Source organism: Accipiter gentilis, unplaced genomic scaffold, assembly GCF_929443795.1.
Source record: "Accipiter gentilis unplaced genomic scaffold, bAccGen1.1, whole genome shotgun sequence".
Lineage (NCBI taxonomy): Eukaryota > Metazoa > Chordata > Aves > Accipitriformes > Accipitridae > Astur > Astur gentilis.
This window is the reverse complement of record NW_026060956.1, coordinates 270,592-297,022: the sequence shown is the minus strand read 5'-3', so window position 1 is coordinate 297,022 and position 26,431 is coordinate 270,592. Positions and strand designations below refer to the sequence as shown.

The 26,431-nt window shown below is 50.9% G+C and overlaps 2 protein-coding genes across 2 annotated transcripts; one reads left to right on the top strand and one right to left on the bottom strand.

Moving 5' to 3' along the window:
• Positions 1–289: 289 nt before the first annotated feature.
• Positions 290–3,494, top strand: LOC126037165 (olfactory receptor 14A16-like). Its single transcript, XM_049797439.1, has 2 exons — positions 290–335; positions 2,506–3,494. Exons 1-2 carry the CDS (start codon positions 290–292, stop codon positions 3,492–3,494), a joined length of 1,035 nt encoding a protein of 344 aa, XP_049653396.1.
• Positions 3,495–20,059: 16,565 nt separating this feature from the next.
• LOC126037164 (olfactory receptor 14A16-like) lies at positions 20,060–23,329 on the bottom strand. The gene is made up of 2 exons (XM_049797438.1): positions 23,284–23,329; positions 20,060–21,048 (listed from the first exon to the last, which is right to left on the bottom strand). The coding sequence occupies exons 1-2, from the start codon at positions 23,327–23,329 to the stop codon at positions 20,060–20,062; spliced, it is 1,035 nt and encodes a 344-aa protein (XP_049653395.1).
• Between the last annotated feature and the right edge of the window lie 3,102 nt (positions 23,330–26,431).

Genomic DNA, 26,431 nt, shown 5'->3' with positions numbered 1-26,431 from the left:
GTGCGGGAGGGAACATCAGTGATTGCTTCAGCCTGTTTCCCAGCAGGTTCCCCTGGAGGCCCAGGGACACATCTGCAGGGAGCCCAGAGAGGGAAGAAAAAGTGTCACCGTGGGCTGGTCCTCTGCTGCTGAGCTGGGCTGGGCTCCTGGGACAGAGGGAGCTCCTGGCAAGCGGGCAGCGCTGCAGAGAGACAGCTCTGCCCAGGAGCAGGGCTGGGGGCACTGCCTGCAGGCATCGAGAGGAGACCTGCAAGGCAGAGAGAGCTTAAAGGCAGTGTGGAGTGGGAGGATGCTGAGAGCTCACTGCGGGAGAAATCTTCACAGCCCTCTGCATGGTGAGTCTGTGGGTGCAGGGCAATAGAGCTTCAGCTCCTGCAGGGATCTCCGAACACTGGCACAGCTGACAGTGTATGGGATCTGGCAGGAGGACTCTTCATTTCTCTGGTGTAGAGGAGAAGGGTGTGCTCCAGAGCAGGGCTTCCCTGCTGCCCTGTCAGAGGGACAGGGCATGAGGCTGCCTTCTCCTGGCACCAGCTGCAGGGCTGTGAAGCCGGGTGTGCATGCAGGGGTGCCCAGGGCTGTGCATGTCTTATTAAAAAGGATTAGATTTCTGAGTTATAGCTAGAAATAAACCAACACTTTTTGTATATATATTAGAATGCAAACTCCCAGGGGACAGAATCTTCTAAGTGTTGTGCCCTACAGCTTCTTTAAATTGGCCTGTCATTCTGGGCTGTGCTTGCAAACTGTTGGAAGAGAGAGTAGATATGGAACATCTACCTAACAGGTATCTAATAAAACAGACCAGTAAAAAGACTGTAAATTTGAAATTCTTCAAAAGGCAACAGTCAGATTAAAAAAATTAATTTAACACATAGGTATATTCAGTGAGTCTATCAGATCACATATTGAGCAGGGGGGTGCTTACCAATGGGCACTGACTCTCAGTGCTTGTTAATGGCAAAAGTTGCAAATTGCTAATGTATGTACAGGGGACACGTGAGGAGGAGAAAGTAAGACCAAAAAGGAAGTTACAAATCAAGCACAGGGAATTAAGGAAAGCCTCGGCTGAATCTCAGCAATTCACAGCCAAGTTCAGCCACTCTCCAAGCATGATTTAAGCAAATTCTTTGGAAGGATTTCACCTTGCAATTGCTACCGTGCTACTAATGAGTAAAGCAGTTTTCCTAAGCATGGCTGGTGCTGCCTGGCAGCACTGGGGCAATGAGAGGCTGGTGCCTAGAAAGGCTGTTCAGTAACATGGACTGAGGGGAGAGAGTGGGGTTGTTAGAAGGACTCTGTAGGAGTCTAAGAGAGTTTAAAGCTTGTTGTAGCAGTACTTGCTCTGAGCCCAGAATTTGCTCTCAGAATTTGCTCTCAGAATTTCAAGGCAGCATTCTCCTGAAAGGTAAGGAGTCTTTGCTTTCAATTTTTATCATCTTTGTGGGCAGTGTGAGACTAGAATTTAATTCTCCCCTCTGGAGAAGGCACTGAGAGCCCAGTTGTCCTTAGGACTTGGCTGAGGTGCTCCTTAGCCCCTGCACACACAGAGATGTCCCTGGGCAGAGCTTGTCTGCCAGGAGGGGTCTGCAGGGCAGAGCTGAGCACACAGCGAGTGTGATCTGGTCTGTGATCAGGGACAGGGAGGAGACAAGCAGATGGAGAAGCAGCTGCTGACAGGGATAACTCCAGGCAGCAGAGACAGGGATTGAGAGTGAGCTGCTCCCAGAAATGCCATGGGAGGGGGGATTCGGGCACCTCCCTGCCATCACTGGAGAAAACCCGTGGTCTTTTGTCCCACCCAGCAGATCCTCTGCCTTACGGCCATGGGGACTCAGTCACCTTCTCAGTGGCCTCAGCCCTGAAGAGAAGAAATTATCAAATGCCCTACCATCTGTCCCTGTCCTGCCTCCATTGGCAGCAGGTCTGTAGTGTTGATCCATTGCCATCCTCCTGTCCCTGCTCCTCTTTTCAACGGAGAGGAATGGGGAGAGTGTATTTGGGTCCATTTCAGAAATTTGTCGATGTGAGTAAAATATCCCAGTCCCCTGCTAATCTCCAGGCTCCCTGGGATACAAATGACAAAACTGTCCTTTCAGGACACCCCATCCTTAGGACATTCTCTTCTTTCCCTGGCAAAAACACTCCTGAAGTGAAGTGTGGGAACCAGAAAAAGTACTCAAAATAAAATCCCCAGTTTTGTTTTAATTGGGAGTGACAATGCTGAAAAGCTCATTGATATGACAAGTGGATTTAATCTGAGATGACCCCATGTTCCTATTAACCTCTTGCTGTAGGTCAGGACTGACTCCCCTGTAGCCCACAGCAGAGCCCCTGCTCCCGGCAGACCCCTCAACCTGCACCAACCGTATCTCAAAAAAGAGACCTGCAAAAGGTCTTCCTGAAATAGGAGAGGCAGCTTTGGTGGGGTTTCTTTGAGAAATGCATTAGGTTTTGCTCAGAGAAGTCTCTTCTAACTTGTCACTGTCTTTCCCCCTTGAACAGTGCCCCATGCCCAGAAGAATCTAATGTCCAACAGCAGCTCCATCACTGAGTTCCTCCTCCTGGCATTTGCAGACACGCGACAGCTGCAGCTCTTGCACTTCTGGCTCTTCCTGGGCATCTACCTGGCTGCCCTCCTGGGCAACGGCCTCATCATCACCGCTGTAGCCTTCAACCACCGCCTCCACACCCCCATGTACTTCTTCCTCCTCAACCTCTCCCTCCTCGACCTGGGGTCCATCTCCACCACCATCCCCAAATCCATAACCAATTCCCTGTGGGACAGCAGGGCCATCTCCTACTGGGGATGTGCTGCACAGGTCTTTTTCTTTCTCTTCTTGATCACAGCGGAGTATTCTGTCCTCACCGTCATGGCCTACGACCGCTACGTTGCCATCTGCCAACCCCTGCACTACGGGACCCTCCTGGGCAGCAGAGCTTGTGTCCACATGGCAGCAGCTGCCTGGGCCAGTGGGTTTCTCAATGCTGTGCTGCACACGGCCAATACATTTTCACTACCACTCTGCCAGGGCAATGTTGTGGGCCAGTTCTTCTGTGAAATCCCCCAGATCCTCAAGCTCTCCTGCTCACGCTCCTACCTCAGGGAAGCTGGCCTTCTTGTGCTAGGTGCCTGTTTGGCATTTGGTTGTTTTGTTTTCATTCTTTTCTCCTATGTGCAGATCTTCAGGGCCGTGCTGAGGATCCCCTCTGAGCAGGGACGCCACAAAGCCTTTTCCACGTGCCTCCCTCACCTGGCCGTGGTCTCCCTGTTTGTCAGCACTGCAGTGTTTGCCTATCTGAAGCGCAGCTCCATCTCCTCCCCAGTTCTAGATCTGGTGTCGGCAGTTCTGTACTCAGTGGTGCCTCCAGCAGTGAACCCCCTCCTCTACAGCATGAGGAACCAGGAGCTCAAGGATGCCCTGTGGAAAACGATGAGAGGGTGCTTTTCAGAAGCAGTAAACTGCCTGTTTTCTTTTGCAGAGCACTCATAATGTAAGTCATTACAGGCCCAGCCTGTCTTCTCAGATTCTTCCTTGTGGTGGTGGTGTTTTCTTTATTTTTCTAGTGATAATGTGCACAATGAAAGTTTATGACTCATCCCACTTCTAATTCACTGTCTACCTGTAGAATTTGACCCAGAGGCTGTGTAAATGAGGCGCAGTGCTCTCTCTGTATTTCAACACAATAAAACACGCTGCAGCGACTTGTTTGCCCGAGATCCTTCCTCTGAGATCTTGGTGAAGCTGCAGGGCAGTGCCTGTGTGCAGAGGGGAAGGGGAAAAGTGTCTCAGCACAGCAGCACTGCCAGGCAGCACCAGCAGTGGTCTTCCCAGAGCTGCCCTCTTTCCACTGCCAAACTGTCCTTCTCAGCTCGGTCACAGTCCTGCTGTGTGGCAGGACTCTTGAGGGAGACTCTTGGTTCTGAGGAATTGCTGTATTTACACTGGCTTTGTCACTCCGTCCCCTGCCCCACTGCCAGCTGGGACCACGAATCCTACAGCTGCCTTCCTTGTGCTGACAACACATTTAGAGAAGCCCTTCTGGGTTCCCTCCCCATGCATGGCCATTTCCAGCCACGACCAAGCTCTGGCTTTGCTGGCTCCATCCCTGCACCCACAGGCCAGGTGTCTGTCTGCCTCCTGGGCAGGCTGTTCCCCCTCCAGCCTCCCTGCACTTCCTTCTGGTGTTGGACCTCCTAAGTCAGGGGGGTCCCTGTTCATCCACGCTGACCTGTTGCCAGGCCCTGCTTGACTCTGTCTGCATCAAGCTGGCTTCTCTCTGGTCTTCCTGAGGAGCCCTTGGCACCCATGGCTGCCCTCCCACCACTCCAGCTGTCCCACCAGGGCTCTGCAGTACCCGTGGGGTGGGGGACCACCTTGCTGCCTGCCCGGCAGAAATGTTAGTGCTGGAGAGAGGAGAGGAGAGGCAGGTAAAGGGGAAGGGTTGTGGGAGGTTAGGAGGTGACTTCTGTTGCCAGAAGAGGATGATGCAAGGAGGCATGGTAGGTGGGAGGTGGATTTTGAAGTTACGTCTTTGGAAACCACCTAATTGGCCAGATGCTGAGACAGGCCCAGTGATGTCACCTGGAGTGTCGGAAAACCCACACAGCAGTGCTGAGATCTTGGGAGAGGGGAGATGCAGAGGAAGGTGAAGATGGCATGGCTGTGAGATGGGGTGTGAGGCCATTTCTTTTGCAGTAACCTGACTGACTTGTGGCAGGCAGGCAGATACTGTGATATCATCAAGTGCATCACAAACCACAGCGAGACACAGATGACAGCTCATGCAGTGGAGAGGGGTAGATGTAGGCAAAGCAACATGGTTGGGCTGTTGCATGTGCAGTCACCTAGTGACAGCTGTGTAATTGGCCAGGAGCAGGCAGGCACCATGAGGTCATCAAGGACACCAGCTGGGGAGACAGCAGAGAGATGGCTGGGCCCCTGGTGAGGCCCTGCCCTGGGGCAAAGCCCCCTTTTTGTGACATGGGAACTTATGGGACATCGCAGGAGAAATTGTGGGATGTGACAGACAACACGTTATCACAATACGACATCTTAGTGGCATCATGCAGACATGGTGGGATGGCACCTGTGACTGGAGTGTTGGAATGGATGGATAAACGCTCCCTAGGAAGGAGAGGCAGGGGACACATGGAGGGGGTGTCCCCCTCTATGTCAATGACCAGCTGGAGCTCCACCTGGGGACGGATGAGGAATCGACCGAGACCTTATGGGTCAGGAATTAAGGGAGGGGAGGGACAGGTGACATTCTTGTGGGGGTCTGCTACAGGCCACCCAACCAGGAAGACGAAGCAGATGAGGCCTTCTATAGACAGATGGGAGCAGCCTCACGTTTACAAGCCCCAGTCCTCATGGGGCACGTCAAACACCCTGCTATCTGTTGGAGGGACAACACAGCAGGGCATAAGCAATCCAGGAGGTTCCTGGAATGCGTTGATGATAACTGCCTCCTCCAAGTGATAGAGAAGCCAATGAGGAGAGGCGCTATGCTGGACCTTGCTCTCACCAACAAGGAGGGGCTGGTGGGGAATGTGAAGCTCAAAGGCAGCCTTGGCTGCAGCGACTGTGAAATGGTGGTGTTCAAGGTCCTTAGGGCAGCGAGGAGGGTGCACAGCAGGCTGGCTACCCTGGACTTCAGGAGAGCGGGCTTTGGCCTCTTCAGGGATTTGCTTGGTAGAGTACCATGGGATAAAGCTCTGGAGGGAAGAGGGGCCCAAGAAAGCTGCGTAATAGTTGAGGATCAGCTCCTCCAAGCTCAGGAGCCATGCATCCCAACAAAGAGGAAGTCAGGCAAAACCACCAGGAGGCCTGCATGGATGAACAAGGAGCTCCTGGACAAACTCAGACACAAAAAGGAAGCCTACAGAGGGTGGAAGCAAGGACAGGGAGCCCGGGAGAAACACAGAGAAATTGTCTGAGCAGCCAGGCATTGGATTAGGAAAGCTAAAGTCCTGACAGAAGGAAATCCAGAAGGGTGCATCAAGGCCAATAAGGAAAGCTTCTGCAGGTATGCGGGTGATAAAAGGAAGACAAGGGAAAACGTGGGACCTCTCTGGAAGGGAATGGGAGAGCATGTTACCCAGGTGTCCTGGTTTCAGCTGGGATAGAGTTAACTGTCTTCCTAGTAGCTGGTACAGTGCTGTGTTTTGAGTTCAGTATGCGAAGAATGTTGATCACACTGATGTTTTCAGTTGTTGCTCAGTAGTGTTTAGACTATAGTCAAGGATTTTTCAGCTTCTCATGCCCAGCCAGGGCACAAGAAGTTGGCACAGGGCACCTGACCCGAAGTGGCCAACAGGGTATTCCATACCATGTGGCGTCCCATCTCGTGTATGAACTTGGGGGAGTGGGGGGCAAGGAATCGCTGCTCGGGCACTAGCTGGGTGTCGGTCGGCAGGTGGTGAGCAATTGCACTGCGCATCATTTTTACATTCCAATCCTTTTTTTACTACTGTTGTCATTTTATTAGTGTTATCATTATCATTATTAGTTTCTTCTTTTTCTGTTCTATTAAACCATTCTTATCTCAACCCAGGAGTTTTACTTCTTTTTTCCTGATTTCCTCCCCCATCCCACTGGATGGGGGGGAGTGAGTGAGCGGCTGCTTGGTTCTTGGTTGCTGGCTGGGCTTAAACCACAACAGTCCATTTTGGCGCCCAACGTGGGGCCCAAAGGGTTGAGATAATGACAAACCTGACCAGAGCTTGTTAAAACAAATTTGTTCTAAGCGTTCATTATGTTGATTTATGTGTTCTTAGAGTTGTTGCTCTGGCTTTTAAAGCTCTGTTACGTACCAACTTGCTTGCTGTATGTATTTCCTCTTCTACTGCTTATCATCCATGGGAGGTGGATTAAGGTTTTCGCTTTGATGTATGGTATAACAGTGGTTTATGGTATGGCAAAATCATCGGCTGTGGGATTAATCCGGTATTTGCACTTAGCATTGTCACCTTTATACTTGGGGAGCCACCTGTGGGAAACTATTAATAATTATAATATTTACCTTTCCTCCATGGAAAACCACTCTATGGGTGGGGTACCTTTCTTCCCCTCTCCTTTCTCCTTCAGTCCAGTTAAAATGGTGTTTGAGAATTCTGAAAAATTTGAGTACTCCTGGGATGTGAGGACTAGCACAGTCCTAGCCCTACTGCTAGCAATTAGCATACTTCTGAATGTGGTTCAGCTCTCGCTTAAGGTTAAACAACTATTTAAGAAGATCACCCAGAGATGTGCCCCAAGGCTGGATAATTATGAGTGGCAGGGTGTGTGGGGTAGTATGGGCAGGTACCTAGAAAAGCGGGCACCTCCAATGTTTTGGAAACTCACCCCTGAACAAGTGCAGAATCCAGAAGAACTAGGAAAGTATTTGGAAAATGTATGCTGTCACGCCGGCAGCTCCAGAGAGATACACATCACTGCAACGTGCTGGGGCCTGGCCCATGCCTATCGAGCCCTGTTCGACACCACTCGGGACCCTCAAGGGGAAGACAAAGTCTCTAGGTCTAACAACAAAACGATGAGCACCGCGGCCACCCAATCCCCGGCAATGGGCGCTGCAGCCCCTTCAGGTCCGGCAAGGAGCATTGCAGGCACCCAGACCTTGGCGACAGGCACCATGACCCCTCCAGCCCCGGCGACGAGAACTCGGGCTACCCAGACCTCAACAACAGACACTGCAGCCCCTCCAGCCCCGGCAATGAGCACAGCAGCTACCCGAACCTTGGCAATGGGCACTGCGGTCCCTCCAGCCCCAATGACGAGCACTGCTGCTACCCAATCCTCGGCGACGGACACTGCGGTTATCCAAAACCTGGCGAGCGGTACTGCAGCTGAACCAGTGGACCAACCTGCACCAGTATCAGTTGCCCCTGTACAGACAAAGAAATATACAAAAAAGTCAGGTCACTTAGCTGTAGTACAAAAATGAACCAGGGTCATCACGGGAACTGGAGGAAGAGGCAGAACCAGAGGTAATAACCCTGTCTCTATCCTTGATTGAGCTGCGGGATATGCGAAAAGATTTCAGCCATCATCTAGGTGAGCATATTATCACCTGGCTGCTCCAATGCTGGCACAATGGGGCTAGTAGCCTGAAATTAGAAGGTAGGGAAGCCAAGCAGCTGGGATCGCTTGCCAGGAAAGGTGGCATTGACAAGGCAATTGGAAAAGGGACACAAGCCATCAGCCTCTGGGGGCGACTGCTGTCAAGCGTGAAGGAAAGGTACCCCTTTAAGGAGGATGTTATATGTCAATCAAGCAAGTGGACCACCATGGAGAGAGATATCCAATACCTGAGGGAATTAGCTGTGCTAGAGATGATTCATTATGACCCAGACAACCCACAATTACCCAAAGATCCAGGCAAAGCCCCATTCACACGACCCATGTAGTGGAAGTTTGTATGGAGCGCACCATTGTCCTATGCCAACCCACTGGCGATAATGACCTGGAAAGACGAAGAGGCACCAACAGTGGATGAAGTGGCTTGCCAAATCTGGCAATACAAAGAAAATCTCTCCTCCTCCCTACAAGCCTGCATTTCAGCTGTGGAGAAGCTGTCCCAGGATGTCCAGCAAATGAAAGAGGATATGTCCTACTCCCCACTTGTAAGGACCAATGTCTCAGCTATGAGGAGTGAGCGTTCCTCAGCCATCAGGAGAGAATCTAGAAGGTACTCACCGCAAGGTGCCTTGTGGTTTTACCTATGTGACCACGGAGAGGACATGGGGAAAGGGGATGCAAAACCATCCTCAGTCCTAAATGCATGGGTACGTGAACTGCAAGCAAAAACCACCACAAAAGGGGATTCTACCAGGAAAAATGCCGCTCCAGTTTCCAAAGTGAGTAGAAGGGCCGATCTTATTTCTTGTCGTCTTGAAGGGACTTCTGAGCCAGTTTTATGAGTAGTGAGTAGTGGGCACTGTGACCAGAGTTAGAGGGGCTCTGCCTCCAGCCAGGTGGAGGAAAGGGATAACTGGTTCTATTGGACTGTGTGGATTTGATGGCCTGGCACGTTAGACCCACAGGAGCAAAAGGCTTTAGTGGACACGGGCGCACAGTGTACTCTAGTGGCCTGAAGTTATAAAGGGGCAGAACCCATCTGTATTTCTGGTGTGACAGGGGGATCCCAAGATCCTAAAGTCCTGACAGAAGGAGATCCAGAAAGGTACGTCAAGGGCAATAAGGAAAGCTTCTGCAGGTATGCAGGTGATAAAAGGAAAACCAGGGAAAACGTGGGACCTCTCTGGAAGGGAATGGGAGAGCTTGTTACCCAGGACATGGAGAAGGCTGAGGTACTCAACAACTTTGAGTGGCGTTCCTCAGGAGTCGGTATTGGGACCGGCGCTATTTAAAACCTCTGTTGGTGACTGAGCGCACCCTCAGCAAGTCTGTCGATGACACCAATCTGTGTGGTGCAGCTGACACGCTGGAGGGAACGGTTGCCATCCAGAGGGACCCTGACAGGCGGGCCTGTGTAAACCTCACGAAGTTCAACAAGGCCAAGTGCAAGGTCCAGCACGTGGGTTGCGTCAATCCCAAGCACAAATGCAGGCTGGGCCTTGAGTGGACTGAGAGCAGCCCTGAAGAGAAGGACTTGGGAGTGCTGATTGAGAAGCAGCTCAACATGACATGGCAATGTGAGCTCACAGCCAAGAAATGCAACCATATCCTTCACTGCATCAAAAGAAGCATGACCAGCAAAATTTGGTCATTTGCTGAAGCCCTGAACCATCACCTTGCTTCTCACTGACTTCCCTCCACCCTCTCTCACATCACTACACACTGCCAATCACTGTCTAATCACTACTGAAAAGTTAAGCAGATCTCAAGGCTTTCCTCAGGTAATGACCATGTTTCTCCATTCACCATTCATGGATCTGAGAGTGACCAGTTGAGGAAACACCTCAAGATGTGTGAGGTGAGGACCTCCCCGAGGCACCTCTGCACTCTTGGAGGGCTGAGTGCTTTTGCAAGGCTCCAAGAGTTCATTTGGTGCCATGTATTTGGTGTTCCTATCTTGAAACACAAAGTCTTTGAGCTGATCCAGACTCCCTCATGGTGGCCAATTGTACCATAGCTCTTCTTCATGTCAGTAAACTTAAGTTCTTTAATTTCATTAACTTCATTCCTGTCATTCACTCTTACTTGACAAGGCAGCTCTCAGTTTCATGGTGTGTAACCTCTGGCATGTGTTGGGTTGACCCTGGCTGGATGCCAGGTGCCCACCAAAGCTGCTCTATCACTCCCCCTCCTCAGCTGGACGGGGGGGAGAAAATATAACAAAAGGCTTGTGGGTCAAGATAAGGACAGTTTAATAAAGTGATAGCAAAGGTCGCCCACGAAAGCAAAGGAAAACAAATGATGTTATTCTCTACTTCCCATCAGCAGGTGATGTCTGGCCACTTCCTGGGAAGCAGGGCTTCAGTACGCGTAGGGGTTCCTCTGTAAGAAGAAATGTCCCCCCTTCCATCTCCCTTTACTTAGCTTTTACAGCTGAACTGACCTCATGTGGTACAGAATATCCCTTTGGTCAGTTTGGGTCCCCTGTCCTGGCTACGTCCCCTCCCAGGATCTTGCCCAGCCCCAGCCTGCCAGTGAGGGGTGGGGGTAATGTTGGAGGGACAGCCTTGATGCTGTGCCGGCACTGCTCAGCAGCAGCAGCCAAAACACTGGTGTGTTTCAACACCTTTCGAGCTACCAATAGAGAGCGCAGCACTACAAGGGCTGCTATGGAGAGAACTAACTCCATCTCAGCCAGGCCCAATACAATCACCACCCCTCTTTCCATATCATTTGCGTCATGCTCAGGTCCCACATTATTTAATACACATAGATCTTCTAACCACGCCACTGTATTTAGTTCTCACTACTGAAATCCCTTCTTAACAACACATACAACTTAAACTGCATACTTAAACCGCCTTTATACCCAACATACAGATTTATACATTCTTACTAACTACTATCCCCTGTCTTTAAACAGACAGGTATTCCGTGGGCTTCTTCCATTCCTCCAGATGTTCACACACAAGCTATGACTTGGGCCCCATCTGTCAAGATGAGTGCTCAGGACAGGAGAAGCAGTATGTTCGATTGTTGGGCACCAACACCGGCTTGGATTGGGTCACCGTTGCACTTGTCTGGTTCCTTGCAAAGTTCACTCCTCTGTGGTTCAGGTCATTCCTGCTACATTACTTCCTACAACATATAACTCACATCACACATTATGTTTTTCCTCCAAGGTTAAATGTCCTTGAGGCAAACACCAGGCCTCCCCAGCCTTCGGCATTGCCCACCAAGTACACCAAGCCTTGTGGCCTCTGCTAAATTTGTATCCCAATGCTTCCATGCCCCATTGCCCAGGGCTCTCAACATAGTCCTTAACAGTCCACTGTACTTCTCAGTCTTTCCAGATGCTTGTGGGTGATAGGGGATGTGGTACACCCACTCAGTTCTCTGTTGCTTTGCCCAGAGTTTATGAGATTATTTTGGAAATGAGTCCCACTGTCTGATTCAATTCTTTCTGAGGTACCATGTCGCCATAAAATTTGCCTTTCAAGGCCTAAGGTGGTGTTTCGGGCAGTGGCATGGTTTACAGGACATGTTTCTAGCCAACCAGTAGTTGCTTCCACCATGGTGAGTATGTAGCGCTTGCCTTGGCGTGTTCATGGCAGTGGTCCAATGTAGCCAATTTGCCAGGCCTCACCATATCAGAAACCCAGCCACTGCCCTCTGTTCCAGGGACACTTTCCTCTGGTGGCTCAATGATTGCAGCACGTTTGACATTCATGAATGACTTGTGCGATGGCCTCCATGGTCAGGTCGACCCCTCAATCATGAGCCCATCTATATGTTGCATCTCTCCCTAGACGTCCCGATGTTCCATCGGACCATCAAGCTACAAATGGCTCACCCTTACACTCCCAGTCCAGGTCCACCTGAGCTTCTTCAATTTTGGCAGCCTTGTCTACCTGTTCATTGCTTCGATGTTCTTCAGTGGCACGGCTTCTGGGCATGTGAGCATCTACATGACGTACCTTTAGAGCCACGTGTTCTATCCGGGCAGCAATGTCCTGCCACAATGCAGCAGTCCAGATGGGTTTACCCATGTGCTGCCAATTGGTCTTTTTCCACTGCTGTAGCCACCCCCATAGGGCATTAGCCACCATCCAGGAGTCAGTATAGAGTACTGGCTACTTTTCTGGTGCAGTAGTATCTAGGGCTAGTTGGATGGCTTTCACTTCTGCAAACTGACTTGACTCACCTTCTCCTTCAGTGGCCTCAATGGCTTGTCGCATGGGACTCCATAGAACAGCTTTCCACCTCCAATGGTTCCCAACCACATGACAGGATCCATCAGTAAACAAAGTATAACTCCTTTCATCTTCTGATAACTCATTTTGTGGTGGTGCTTCTTAGGCACAACCACCTCCTCAGGCAATGCTCCAAAATCTCTGCCTTCTGGCCAGTCCATGATCTCTTCTAGGATTCCTGGGTGGTTGGATTTCCCCAGTCGAGCTTGTTATGTGATCCATGCTATCCACTTACTGCACGTAGTGCTAGTTGCATGATGTGTGGAAGGGATGTTTCCTTTGAACATCCAGCGTAGCACAGGCAATCGTGGTGCCAAGAGGAGATACGCTTCTGTACCAACAACTCCTGAAGCAGCTCGAATGCCCTCATATGCTGCTAGCATCTCTTTTTCAGTCTGGCTGTAGTGGGCTTCTGATCCTTGATACCCCTGGCTCCAAAACCCTAATAGTCGACTGCAGGTTTCTCCTGGTGTTTTCTGCCAGAGGGTCCTGGTGAGACCATGCTCCCCTGCTGCAGTGTAGAGTATGTTTTGTACATCTGGTCCTGCCTGGACAGGCCCAGGAGCTACTGCATGAGCTATTTCCTGTCTGATACGCTCAAAGGCTTGCTGTTGCTCCAGGCCACACTCAGAATAGCTCTTCTCTTACAGCAGGTTGAGACCAGATTCCACAAAACCCATGCTATACCACCAGCATTAATTAGTAGTACTGAACAGCTCACAGAAGGGTGAACAAGGACCTCGGGAGCCTGCATCATCAAACCATCCACATCAATCTCAGGTAGGGAGAGGGAGATGTATCTCCTCATCCCCTCCACAAGATAGCTCCCCCAGCACCGCAAGGCCAACAGTGCCAGGGCAAAGCACATAGCTGTTATTGTATTAACATGTTCCCAAGCTCAGCAAAATAGCAAAGCAGCCAACAAACTCCGCGACCTGCACAGGAGCTTGCCACTTCATAACTACTATAGCTATAGCACGCTTAATGCAAAAATGCTTCAGGCTGGGTGCCAAAAAAGGCTGTGGTAGGTGACTGGGTGCCAGGTGCCCACCAAAGCCACTCTATCACTCCCCCTCCTCCACTGGACAGGGAAGAGAAAATGTAACAAAAGGCTTGTGGGTCGAGATGAGGACAGTTTAATAAAGCAAAAGCAAAAGGTGAGCGCGAAAGCAAAGGTAAACAAGAGATTTTATTCTCTACTTTGCATCAACAGGCGATGTCTGGCCACTTCCTGGGAAGCAGGGCTTCAGTACTCATAGCGTTTGCTCTGGATGACAAATGTAAAACAACGAATGCGCCCCCCCCCCGCATCTCCCTTTTCTTAGCTTTTACAGCTGAGCTGATGTCATATGGTATGGAATAGGTTTGGTCAGTTTGGGTCAGCTGTCCTGGTTGTGTCCCCTCCCAAGAGCTGGCCCAGCCCCAGCCTCCCAGTGAGGGTGGGAGGAAATGTTGGAGGGACAGCCTTGATGCTGTGCCAGCACTGCTCAGCAGTAGCCAAAACGCTGGATTGTTATCAACACCTTTCTGGCTGCCAATACAAAGCACAGCAGTGCGAGGGCTGCTATAGGGAGAATTAACTGCATCTCAGCCAGACCCAATGCACTACAACCTCCTTTCAGGTAGTTGTAGAGAGCAATAAGGTCTCCCCTCAGCCTCCTTTTCTTCAGACTAAACAACCCCAGATCCCTCAGCCACTCCTTAGAAGACCTGTGCTCCAGGCCCTTCACGAGCTTGGTTGCCCTTCTCTGGACACGCTCCAGCACCTTCATGTCTTTCCTGTAGTGAGGGGCCCAACACTGAACACAGGACTTGAGGTGCAGCCTCACCAGTGCCAAGTACAGAGGAACAAACACCTCCCTGCTCCTGCTGGCCACACTATTTCTGATGCAGGCTAGGACGCTGTTGGCCTTCTTGGCCACCTGGGCACGCTGCTGGCTCATATTCAGCTGGCTGTCAACCAGCACCCCCAGGTCTTTCTCTGCTGGGCAGCCTTCCACCCACTCTTCCCCAAGCCTGTAGCGCTGCATGGGGTTGTTGTGACACAAGTGCAGCACCCGGCACTTGGCCTTGTTGAACCTTGTACAAGTGGCCTTGGCCCATTGATCCAGACTGTCCAGATCCCTCTGTAGAGCCTTCCTACCCTCAAGCAGATTGACCCTGCCTCCCAACTTGCTGTAGAGGCCCAAGAAAGCAATCAGCGATCCTCCAGGCATAGAAGAATTGAAACCATCTCCATTGATTCCAGTGAGGGGACTTGTGGTCTGGCGCCGCAAGGGTCAGACAGTGAATACTCTGACGAGGAACAACAATAGAGGGTCCCTGCCTTCGGCCGGGAGGAGGAAAGGGATGACCAGATATACTGGACCGTGAGGGTTCAATGGCCTGGCACATCAGACTCACGGAAGTATAAGGCTTTGGTAGACACTGGTGCGCAGCCTACGCTGCTGCCATCAGGGTACAGGGGCACAGAACCCACTTGGATCTCTGGAGTGACGGGGGGATGCCAAGAATTGTCTATATGGGAGGCTGAGGTGAGCTTAAAAGGGAGATGCTGGAAGGAGAGCTTCCACCAAAAAAAAGAAGAAAAACCTCAAGGGTAGCTTCCTTGGGGGAGTCTGGGGCTGACATCTGAGATATTAGGTATGTAAAGCAGAGGTCAAAAGACTCTGGGAGATGCCTGGGAGGAGTTTCAGGTGGATCCCAGAGGAAAGCGCTTCCTCCAAAGGAGTAAAATCATCTTGTGTAGCTGCCTTGAAGAAATCTGAGGCTGGGCATCCCCTGGGAGGTATGACCAGCCTGTGGGACTGGGAGGCAGGTCTTGCTCACGAGCTCAAGGAATAGCCGATAGCACGCTCTAGGGTCAGAAAGGAATTTTCCCCCGGGTCAGATTGTCAGTGAGCCCAGGGTTCTTTTTGCCTTCCTCTGCAGCACTGAGCAGGACCACTTGTCAGGGCTCCTCTGGGCCCTTTCGCCCAGGTCCTGGCCTGCTGCTCTTGCACCTCCAAGACACCGCTCGTGCCCTGGCTCTCTCGGGCTCTCTTGCCCAGGGCAAGTCTGGAGCGGGAGCGGGAGCGAGCTCTGCTCTTCCCTTAGCTCCATTTTCCCAGGGGTCTGGCTTGGGCAAAACAGCCTGTGCTTGGAAGAGCTCCAGGCTTGCTGCCCCATCATGAGCTGCCACTTTTCACCTCTCCCTGCACGCAAATCAAGCACAGGGCCGACACGAGAGCGCCGTTCATGCATCACTGGCCAAGAAGCACAGCAGAGGAGCAAGTTGCTGAACACAAAAATATGCTTTTCACCTCTACCTGTCATACTTTGGAAAATAACGCACAGTACCACACACCTCCTTCTTCTCCTTCCTCTTCTTTTGCGTGTGGTCGGTCCTGATCCTCATTCTTCACGTTCTCACTCTTCAGGCAACAGGGACTGCTTGACATGTATTTCTCCTCCTACTTTCTGTAGCTCTGTGACTTGCCTTTGCCAGGCTGCAAAGGATGTTTTCTCAAGCTCAACTGAAGAATGCATCAGCCTGCTCCTGGCTACATGGGCACACGGTGTTAATGCTTGTGAGCATCGTCTCTGAAACAGACTCAGAAAAATAAAAATAATATCCTGTTTCCACTTGCAACCTTTGTGTTCTGTGTCCTTCAAAGTGTTTTTGGAGCTGAAAAGCCCCTGGCCTTTCAGGCAAATAACAGTCTCATCGGTATTTGACTCATGGTGAGCACAGGGAACAGAGTAGAGCAGAACAGAACAGACTAGACTAGACTAGACTAGACTAGAATAGAACAGAATAGTTCAGCTACAACGATCATCTAGTCCAACTACCCGACCATTTCAGGGCTGACCAAAAGTTCAAGCATGGTATTCAGGGTATTGTCCAAATGCCTTTTCAACACTGCCAGGCACAGGGCATCCACCACCTCTCCAGGGAGCGTGTTTCAGGGTGTGACCACCCTCTTGGGAAAGAAATGTTTCCTCGCGTCAAGTCCGAACCTCCCCTGACAGCGTGGTAGCAAATGTCCCTTGGTGCATTAATAAGGAAGAGTGAGGAAACTGTGGAGGCTCTCTACTTCTCTCCAGAGTTCCTGCAGAGGGAACCATACCCCCGTCTTTCACCTCTGGCATCACCACAACCAAAGAAATGTCTGTGGCATAAGTGCCCTTGTTTACAAAGTCTGAAGGTACAGATCAGTATTGGCACCAACACACAAAATGGCAAGGGGAGTACCTCTCTTCAACTTTCGGTACTCAAAATACTAAATCCTAAGGGAAAAAGGAGACTTGCCAGGGTTGGAGGTAAGATCCGAACATCTTCCCACAAACTGAGGTAGGCAAATGCTTCTCAGAAAAGTTCAAGTCACAAATGAGCTCTAAAACTTCCACCCTGTGGCTGAAGCGCATTTTTTATCCTGTATAAACATGGGCAAGGGGTGTGTTTAATACAGTGACTGCACAACTTGGTCTCAGTGGGACAAGGGGATGTGACAGTGACAGCAGCAACAGGCTATTTTTACAGTTTGGAAGAGCCCTACGACTTGTCACACAGCTGTGAGGGTTTTGGATTAAAGGAGATGTGGTGGGACAGCTTGCCTGCATGGGGTTCTGCAGTGGAGGAAAACAGCCTCTGCTGGAGAGACTGGCAGGGAGGATGGGTATGGGGGATACCCCCTGTGTTGAGGGGATGCCCCCTGTGTTCTCCTCCTGTGGAGGAGGACAACCAGCGGTGGATGGGGATCAACTCCAGGGTTCCCTGAGCAAACTCAAGCACCACTACAGAGACGGACATGGGTTATTTGACCAGGTCCCTGAGCACAGGTATTGGTAGGCCATGAGGCCTGAGATTCCACCTTTTGGTCCAGAGGAGTATGATGCCCCTTGAGGTGTTCTGGGATATCTCCTGACCCCTGTGGTGTTGTAGGCTGTGAGGAGAATCAGAACACCACCTCTGACTGGAGTCGTTTCACCTTCAATGCCGACCTACAGAGCAGATGGAGGGTCTTCAGACCTTGCAGGCACTCTGGTGAAGGGTTAGGTCTTCAATGATCCAAAAATGAAGAGAATGGTAGTGTATCAATGTCCACCACATGAACATTTGGCCTGCTTTGTGCTTTTCTCCAGTTTCAGATCTGTCCCTTGACATTTTTTTGCAAAACAATGAACTCCTCACACACACAAACAGAGACACACTTGGAATGAGGATGAAAGATAGAGAGCAGAAATGAATTAGGGGCAACATTGTCTGACAGGTGTTACCATGACAGGATAAGAAAGAGTTAGCAATGACAGAAAAAGCACTGTTCTAAAAACTGCCTGCCAGAGGCTAAATACTCTGAAATTATAGCTATGTTGTCAAGTAAGAATGACAGGATTAAAGGTCAAGAAATTATGTTTATCATCATCAAGAAGGTGAAGAAATTCTAGGGCATGGTACAGTTACTCTCTTTAGTGAAAATAGAAAAAAATCCTCAAGGTAGCCACTAAGGCCCCACCCGGCTGCTCACTCACTGCCCTCTCCTGAGGGATGGGGAAAAAATTGGAAGGGCAAAGTGAGAACAACTCATGGGTCAAGATGAGGAGACTTGAATAGGTAAAGCAAAAGCTGTGCCCACACTCCAAGGAAAACAAAGAAGTCATTCACTGGTTCCTATTGGCAGACAGGTGTCTAGTCATTTCCAGGAAAGCAGGGCTCTGTCACCAGTAACAGTTATTGGTGAAGAGAAATGGTATAAATCCAAATGTTCCCCCTCTTCCTTCTTCTCCCAGCTTTTATTGCTGACCATGACCTCATAGGGCATGGGATATCCCTTCGGTCAGTTGGGGTCAATTCTCCTGGCTGTGTACCCTCATAACTTCTTGCTCACTCCCAGCCTAGTCACTGGCAGAGAAGCGTGAGGAATGGCAAAAGCCTTGGCCCTGTGCAAGCACTGTTCAGCAATAGCTAAAACATGGGAGTGTTATCAACACTGGTTTGGTCACAAATCCCAAACATGGAACCATACAGGCTGCTGTGAAGAAAATTACCTTCATCCCAGCCAGCCAGGGGAGGCTGGACTTCTTGGAAGGTGTGAGGATTATAAGAATGCAGAATTTGAGAGGGGGGAAAAAGGGAACCAGCAAATGAGGCCAGGGATGTCACTGGGACAGTTTGGGGTGCCTGTGATGCTGCCTTGTACCTGATATGAATTATTTCCACAGTCATAGGGAACCTGAGTGTTTTCACTCATGTTGAGGACATGAAGGGTGAGGAATGAAAGTGTCATCCAGGCTGGAAGGGACCTTCCTAGACATCTGTAGAGAACACTACACGCAAAGCAGGCTCACACCAGGTTTCTCATGGCTTTATCCAGATGGGTCTGAGAAACTGCCAGGAATGGAGGCAGTGCACCCTCTGGGAAACAGCTTCCCGTTTCTGACTGTCCTCACGTTGGAAAAGTTTCCCCCTGTATTGAGCCTGACCCTCTCATCTTTCAGCTCATTGCCTCCTGCCTTGCACCACAGTGTCTTCTTGGAAACCTCATCGTAGGCAAGGCAGGTCTCTTACACCCTCTCTGCAAAGCCCTCCACTCTCCAGTCTGAACAAGGCCATCTCCCTCAGCCTCTCCTAGCAGGGCAAGTGCTCCAACACTGACCATCTCCTTGGTCCTCTCCTGAACTTTTGTGGCTCTCCAGCTTGCCAGTGTCTCTCTGGCACTGTGAGGCACCAAAACCTGGGCAATATGTATGCTGGCTGTGGTGTAACAAGTGCTGAGCAGAGGGAGATAATCACTTCTGATGGCTGTACTCCTGCTCGTACAGCCCAGGATGTTGTTGGCTATCTTGGCTGATGGCTCCTCTTTTGCCTAATGTGACACAGAGATATGCAGAGCCTTTCCTGCAGAGCTGCTACCCACCTAGGCAGTCCCTGTCCTATGTCAGGGAGTCGAGCAGAGCCGGCAAGAGGTCAGCGTGGATGAACAGGGACCCCCCTGACTTAGGAGGTCCAACACCAGAAGGAAGTGCAGGGAGGCTGGAGGGGGAACAGCCTGCCCAGGAGGCAGCAGACACCTGGCCTGTGGGTGTAGGGATGGAGACAGTAAAGTCAGAGCTAAGCAGTGGCTGGAAATGGCCATGCGTGGGAGTGAATCCAGAAGGGCTTCTCTAAATGTGCTGTCTGCACAGGGAAGGCAGCTGAGGGATCTGTGGTCCCAACTGGCAGTGGGGCAGTGGACAGAGTGACAAAGCCAGTGTAAATACAGCAATTCCTCAGAACCAAGATTCTCCCTGGAGAGTCCTGCCACACAGCAGGACTGTGACCGAACTGTCAGAGCACTCCGGCCTTACACCAACCCAGGGGCTCAGAAGGAGAGCGTGGGAGGTGAAAGAGAGCATCTCTGGGAAGACCACTTGCTGGTGCTGCCTGGCAGTGCTGCTGTGCTGAGACTCTTTTCCCCTTCCCCTCTGCACACAGGCACTGCCCTGCAGCTTCACCAAGTTCTCAAAGGAAGGATCTCAGGCAAACAAGTCACTGCAGGGTCCTTTATTATGCTGAAATACAGAGAGAGCACTGCGCCTCATTTACACAGCCTCTGGGTCAAATTCTAGAGGTAGACAATGAATTAGAAGTGGGATGAATCATAAAATTTCATTGTGCACATTATCACTAGAAAAACAAACAAAACACCACCACCACCACAACGAAGAATCTCAGAAGACAGGCTGGGCCTGTACTGAGTTACATTATGAATGCTCTGCAAAAGAAAACAGGCAGTTTACTGCTTCTGAAAAGCACCCGCTCATCGTTTTCCGCAGGGCATCCTTGAGCTCCTGGTTCCTCATGCTGTAGAGGAGGGGGTTCACTGCTGGAGGCACCACCGAGTACAGAACTGCCAACACCAGATCGAGCGATGGGGAGGAGATGGAGGGGGGCTTCAAGTAGGCAAACACTGCAGTGCTGACAAACAGGGAGACCACAGCCAGGTGAGGGAGGCACGTGGAAAAGGCTTTGTGGCGTCCCTGCTCAGAGGGGATCCTCAGCACGGCCCTGAAGATCTGCACATAGGAGAAAAGAATGAAAACAAAACAACCAAATGCCAAACAGACACTAAGCACAAGAAGCCCAACTTCCCTGAGGTAGGAGCGTGAGCAGGAGAGCTTGAGGATCTGGGGGATTTCACAGAAGAACTGGCCCACAACATTGCCCTGAAAGTGTGCTAGTGAAAATGTATTGGCCGTGTGCAGCACAGCATGGAGAAACCCACTGGGCCAGGCAGCTGCTGCCATGTGGACACAAGCTCTGCTGCCCAGGAGGGTCCCGTAGTGCAGAGGTTGGCAGATGGCAACGTAGCGGTCGTAGGCCATGACGGTGAGGACAGAATACTCCACTGCAAACAAGAAGAGAAAGAAAAAGACCTGTGCAGCACATCCCCTGTAGGAGATGGCCCTGGTGTCCCACAGGGAATTGGCCATGGCTTTGGGGACAGTGGTGGAGATGGAGCCCAGGTCGAGGAGGGAGAGGTTGAGGAGGAAGAAGTACATGGGGGTGTGGAGGCGGTGGTCGCAGGCTATGGTAGTGATGATGAGGCCATTGCCCAGGAGGGCAGCCAGGTAGATGCCCAGGAAGAGCCAGAAGTGCAAGAGCTGCAGCTGTCGCGTGTCTGCAAATGCCAGGAGGAGGAACTCAGTGATGGAGCTGCTGTTGGACATTAGCTTCCTCTGGGCATGAGGCACTGTTCAAGAGATAAAAATAAGGTGACAAGTTAGAAGAGACTTCTCTGATCTAAAACTAATGCATTTCTCATAGAAATCCCACTGAAGCTGCCTCTCGTATTTCAGGAAGACCTTTTGTAGGTCCCTTTCATGAACTGTGCTTGGTGCTGACTGATAATACCACTGGGAGCAGCGGGCTCTGCTGTGGGCTCCTGAGGAGTTAGTCCTGCCCTACACCAAAATGTAAATAGAGACACAGGGTGATATCAGATTAAATCCACTCATTATATCACAGAGCTTTTCAACATTGTCTCTTCCAATTCAACCAAAAGCAGGCAAAATCCGAGGGGATTTTTTCTGGTGCATTTTGTTCCGATTTCTCCACCGCAGTTAAGGAGTGCTTTTGGCAGGAAAAGAAGCGAATGTCCTAAAGATGTGTTGTCCTGAAAGAAGAGGTTTCTCAAATCTATCATTGGGAGCCTGGGGATTAAGACAGAATTGGGACACTTAACTCCCATGGAGAATTCTGCATGGCAATACCCCAGGCTCGTTCTGTATAGTGCATCTGAATCCTACCTCCCATCCCAGTCCAGTGTTACAAAGAAGAGGATTAGAGACAGGAGGAGGAAATTGGGCAGATATCACAGAGCTGCTGTGGATGGAGGCAGGAGAGGGACAGATGGTAGGGCATTTGATAATTTCTTCTCTTCAGGGCTGAAGCTACTGAGAAGGTGACTGAGTCCCCATGACCATAATGGCAGAGGATCTGCTGCGTGGGAGAAAAGACCACGGGTTTTCTCCGGTGATGGCAGGGAGGTGCCTAAATCCCCCCTCCCACGGCATTTCTGGAGCAGCTCACTCTCAATCCCTGTCTGTGTGTCGTGGTTTCAGTTGGGATAGAGTTAAATGTCTTCCTAGTAGCTGGTACAGTGCTACGATTTGAGTTCAGTATGTGAAGAATGTTGATCACACTGATGTTTTCAGTTGTTGCTCAGTAGTGTTTAGACTATAGTCAAGGATTTTACAGCTTCTCATGCCCAGCCAGGGCACAAGAAGTTGCCACAGGACACAACCAGGGCACCTGACCCAAACTGGCCAGCGGTATCTTCCATACCATGTGGCGTCCCATCTAATATGGGAACTGGGGGTGGGGGCGGGGAATCACCGCTCGGGGACTAGCTGGGTGTTGTTCGGGGGGTCGTGAGCACATCATGCACATCATTTGTACATTCCAATACTTTTTTACTACTGCTGTCATTTTATTAGTGTTATCATTATCATTATTACTTTCTTCTTTTCTGTTCTATTAAACCGTTCTTATCTCAACCCAGGAGTTTTACTTGTTTTTCATAATTTTCTCCCCCATCCCACTGGATGGGGGGGGAGTGAGTGAGCGGCTGCGTGGTTTTAGTTGCTGGTGGGGGTTAAACCACAACACTCTGCTGCCTGGAGTTGTCCCTGTCAGCAGCTGCTTCTCCCTCCCCTTGTCTGCTCCCTCTCCCTTCTCACAGACCCCATCCCACCCGCTGTGTGCTCAGCTCTGCCCTGCGGACCCCTCCTGGTAGCTTGGCAGCGTCCAGGGAAATATCTGTGTACAGGGGCTAAGGAGCACTTCAGCCAAGTCCTAAAGACAACCGGGGTCTCGGTGCCTTCTCCAGAGGAGACAAATGAACTTAAGTATCACACTGCCCACCCACCCACCAAGATGATAAAATTGAAAGCAAAGACTCCTTACCTTTCAGGAGAATGCTGCCTTGACGTTCTTCTTGAAAGTACCCATGGAACTGTCCAGGGCTGAGCTTGAGCTGTGAGCAAACCTGACCCACGCAGCACCCTCTCGACAGCAGAAGCACCCTGCTCTGCCCTTCCAGGGGTCGTTTCTTTTACCCACACCTTCTCCCCACCCTGTCCTGGGGAGATCCCCGTGCAGGCTGAGTGCTGACCCTGGCAGGCAGCAAAGTCCCTGCTCCACCACTCAGCCCCTGAAACACCAGGACCCTGCTCTGAAGGACAGCCCTGGGCACCCCTGCATGCACACCCGGCTTCACAGCCCTGCAGCTGGTGCCAGCAGAAGGCAGCCCCATGCCCTGTCCCTCTGACAGGGCAGCAGGGAAGCCCTGCTCTGGAGCACATCCTTCTCCTCTACAAAGAGAAACAAAGAGAGTCCTGCCAGATCCCCCACACTGTCAGCTGTGCCAGTGTTCGGAGATCCCTGCAGGAGCTGAAGCTCTATTGCCCTGCACCCACAGACTCACCATGCAGAGGGCTGTGAAGATTTCTCCCGCAGTGAGCTCTCAGCATCCTCCCACTCCACACTGCCTTTAAGCTCTCTCTGCCTTGCAGGTCTCCTCTCGATGCCTGCAGGCAGTGCCCCCAGCCCTGCTCCTGGGCAGAGCTGTCTCTCTGCAGTGCTGCCCGCTTGCCAGGAGCTCCCTCTGTCCCAGGAGCCCAGCCCAGCTCAGCAGCAGAGGACCAGCCCACGGTGACACTTTTTCTTCCCTCTCTGGGCTCCCTGCAGATGTGTCCCTGGGCCTCCAGGGGAACCTGCTGGGAAACAGGCTGAAGCAATCACTGATGTTCCCTCCCGCACCTGGGGAGAGACACTGCTTTCCAGCAGGGTCATTGCTCTGCTGAGAGACAGACTTAGATCTAAGAATCAACTTTTCTGAGAATCATAGAATGTTTTCAATTGGAAAAGACCCTTCAGATCACCAAGTCCAACCGTGAACCTAACACCTTCTCGTCCACCACTAAACTGTGTCCCTAAACACTGTGTCTTTGAAATACCTCCAGTGAGGGTGACTCAGGCACTTCGCTGGGCAGCCTCTTTCTTGTGCCATCATTGGGCAGGACACCCAGACAGTGACAGGCAGGGATCTCCTTTATGTCTGTTGAGTCCATGGAGGCACCTCATGCTGGGTCTGTAGTCCTGGGGCTGGAAGGGGACTCAGCTCCCTCCCATGCCCACCACAAACCCACAGGAGGTGGGATCCCTCTTGCCTCAGTGCAGGTCTGCAGTAAATAGGCACCTGCACGTCAGCTCCTTGTCTCAGCTCCCATGCTAACTAAAGTTGATGGAGGCCAGGAGTGAGGTGTTCAGATGCAAATGTCTGGTGACATTGGAGGTGCCAGTATTGGAGGTGCCAGAGGTGGTCAGAAAAGTGTGCAGGTAATAGAGACAGATCCACGATCTGTGCAGGCATATATTGAGACAGGACAACATCTGAGCACCTCTTCCTGGCAGCTCCTGGGAATTTCCTTTGGCCAACTGAGATGACAGGTGATGACCAAATGAAGGCCAGTGGAACCTGTCCCTCCTCATGATATTCAGGGTGGCCTGTAGAGGTATTCCTCCACTGGAATGGAGTCATGTGCCATAGGGAGAGATCAGTCTCTCTCTTCCTCTTCTCCTTCTGTTGGATTTACTAGGTCTTGGCTGACAATATTGGCTGTTGTCTCATGTTCAGACTCACAGTGGGTTACAGAATTCAGAGCAGATACTCAATTCCAGGTTCAGATCCAGGCCCACAGAGCTACAGGAGATGCCAGGGCTGGCCTGGGAATCACGGGGCGTATACAAAAAGCAGTTCTCCTTCAGGGAGGGTGTGCAACAGACCCCCCAGATGGCATCTCAGACGGTATGATTTGGTGCCTTTGTGTCATTGACAGTTGCCATCAGTCAGAGGCACCAGTCATCAGATGCCATCAGAGGTGCAAATTCTGTCCCTTCTTCTACCCATTAGCTGCTGAAATTGCCTGATCACAAAGCACATCACACTGGGGTCCTTTCTCACTCCCTTGATTATCCAACCAAGGCAGAGCCCAAGCATTTTACCAGTGTTGCTGAGTACATCTTGCCTTCAACGACAGCATCATCTAAGCACAACCATGGTTCATACCAAAACTCAGCTGAAACTCAAACAGCAATGCAAGGTCACCAAGATGCGCTGTTGCTACATCAGGAACAGTTGAGGGACAAAGAGAGATACTACAGGACCACTATTAAATTAATTGATAGTAGTTGTAGATAGATATTCCACAGCCTATGTCGCCTTTGCCTCAGTTACTGACAGGAAGGTCTCCCAGGCCTTTGGGCTTTCAGGACTCTGGAAGGGAAAGGGGAACAACCCGTGGTGGATGAGGATCACGCCTGGGCTTACCCAGCAAACTACACCCTTACCAATCCATGGGACCAGAGGGGTTGCTATCAAAGGTGCTGAGGAGGTGCTGGTCTGTTGTGATCCCAGTAAGGAAGGCACTCAGACTCTGTGAGGCATCATTTAGAATGCTGTGCCTTAGGTCTAGCACTCTAAGGAGAGAATTGTACAGATAATCTTATGTCCCTTTAGATGGCTGGAACCCCAGAAGGTGTAGCAAGGCTACAAGAAGGATGAGGAAGGTGGGTGCCCGGTGTATGAAGTGGTAGCTTGGATTTATGAGAGTACTCTGTGTGACAGGCATCAGGTTGGGTTAGCTTTTGTCACTGAGGATCAGAGGAGTCAGTAAGAGTGACATTGTGCTGGCAGTTACAAACTACCTGATCATGGGAGAGGAAAGAGAAAAGGTCTTTTATCAGCAGCCGAGGAATTCCCCAGGTTTATGAGCAGGTACCTATGGGGGACTGGAAGTGCCCTGGCATTCACTGGCCAGGCAAAGCAACAGGGTGCCAACAGCCTGAAGGACCTTGGGACAAATTCTTAATAGAGCTGCTAGGTGGGCCAACGAGAGTGATGGTCACCTGGACCTGACCCTGGCCCACAAGGAAAAGCTGGTCAGGATGTGATCACCAGCATCAGCCTTGGCTGTCATGACCATGAAACAGTGGGTCTCAGACCCCAAAGGGCAGTGAGGAAGGCCAGCAGCAGAGCACAGACTCTGGACGCCAGAGGAGAAGTCTTTGACTTACTTGGGAGACTGACCCAGGTGGTGCCATGGGAAGCAGCTCTGAAGGGTGAAGGAACATGAGCAAATCTGACAGGCCTGACAGGACAGATTCCTCCAAGCACAAGAATGATCTCTCCAAGTACCCATGCAAAGAAGCACTCCTCTCAGGAGAGAGCTCTTGCCATTAAATGATAACAGTTAGCAATGAGATAAAAAGCACTGGTGTGAAAACTTCATGCCAGAGGTTACACACTGTGAAATTAAGAGCTACCTTGTCAAGAAAAAGGAAATTACAGGAATGAAATTAATTGAATTAAAGAACTTAAGTTTATTGAGGTGAAGAAGTGCTGGGTTACAATAGGCCATGATAACTCAGGCCATCAGGGAAGAGATGCAACATAGAGATGGGCTTGTGATCGAGGGGTGGACTTGACCATGGACACTGTTGCACAGATTATCGATGAATGTGAAACATGTGCCGCAATTAAGCAAGCCAAGCATTTAAAGCCCCTGTGGTAT

Excerpts from the sequence above, each read along its gene's own strand:
- LOC126037165 (XM_049797439.1), top strand. The coding sequence starts at position 290 with ATGCTGAGAGCTCACTGCGGGAGAAATCTTCACAGCCCTCTGCATG. Across the intron at positions 336-2,505 it reads TCTTCACAGCCCTCTGCATG|TGCCCCATGCCCAGAAGAAT; the intron begins GTGAGTCTGTGG and ends CCCCTTGAACAG.
- LOC126037164 (XM_049797438.1), bottom strand. The coding sequence starts at position 23,329 with ATGCTGAGAGCTCACTGCGGGAGAAATCTTCACAGCCCTCTGCATG. Across the intron at positions 21,049-23,283 it reads TCTTCACAGCCCTCTGCATG|TGCCTCATGCCCAGAGGAAG; the intron begins GTGAGTCTGTGG and ends TCTCTTGAACAG.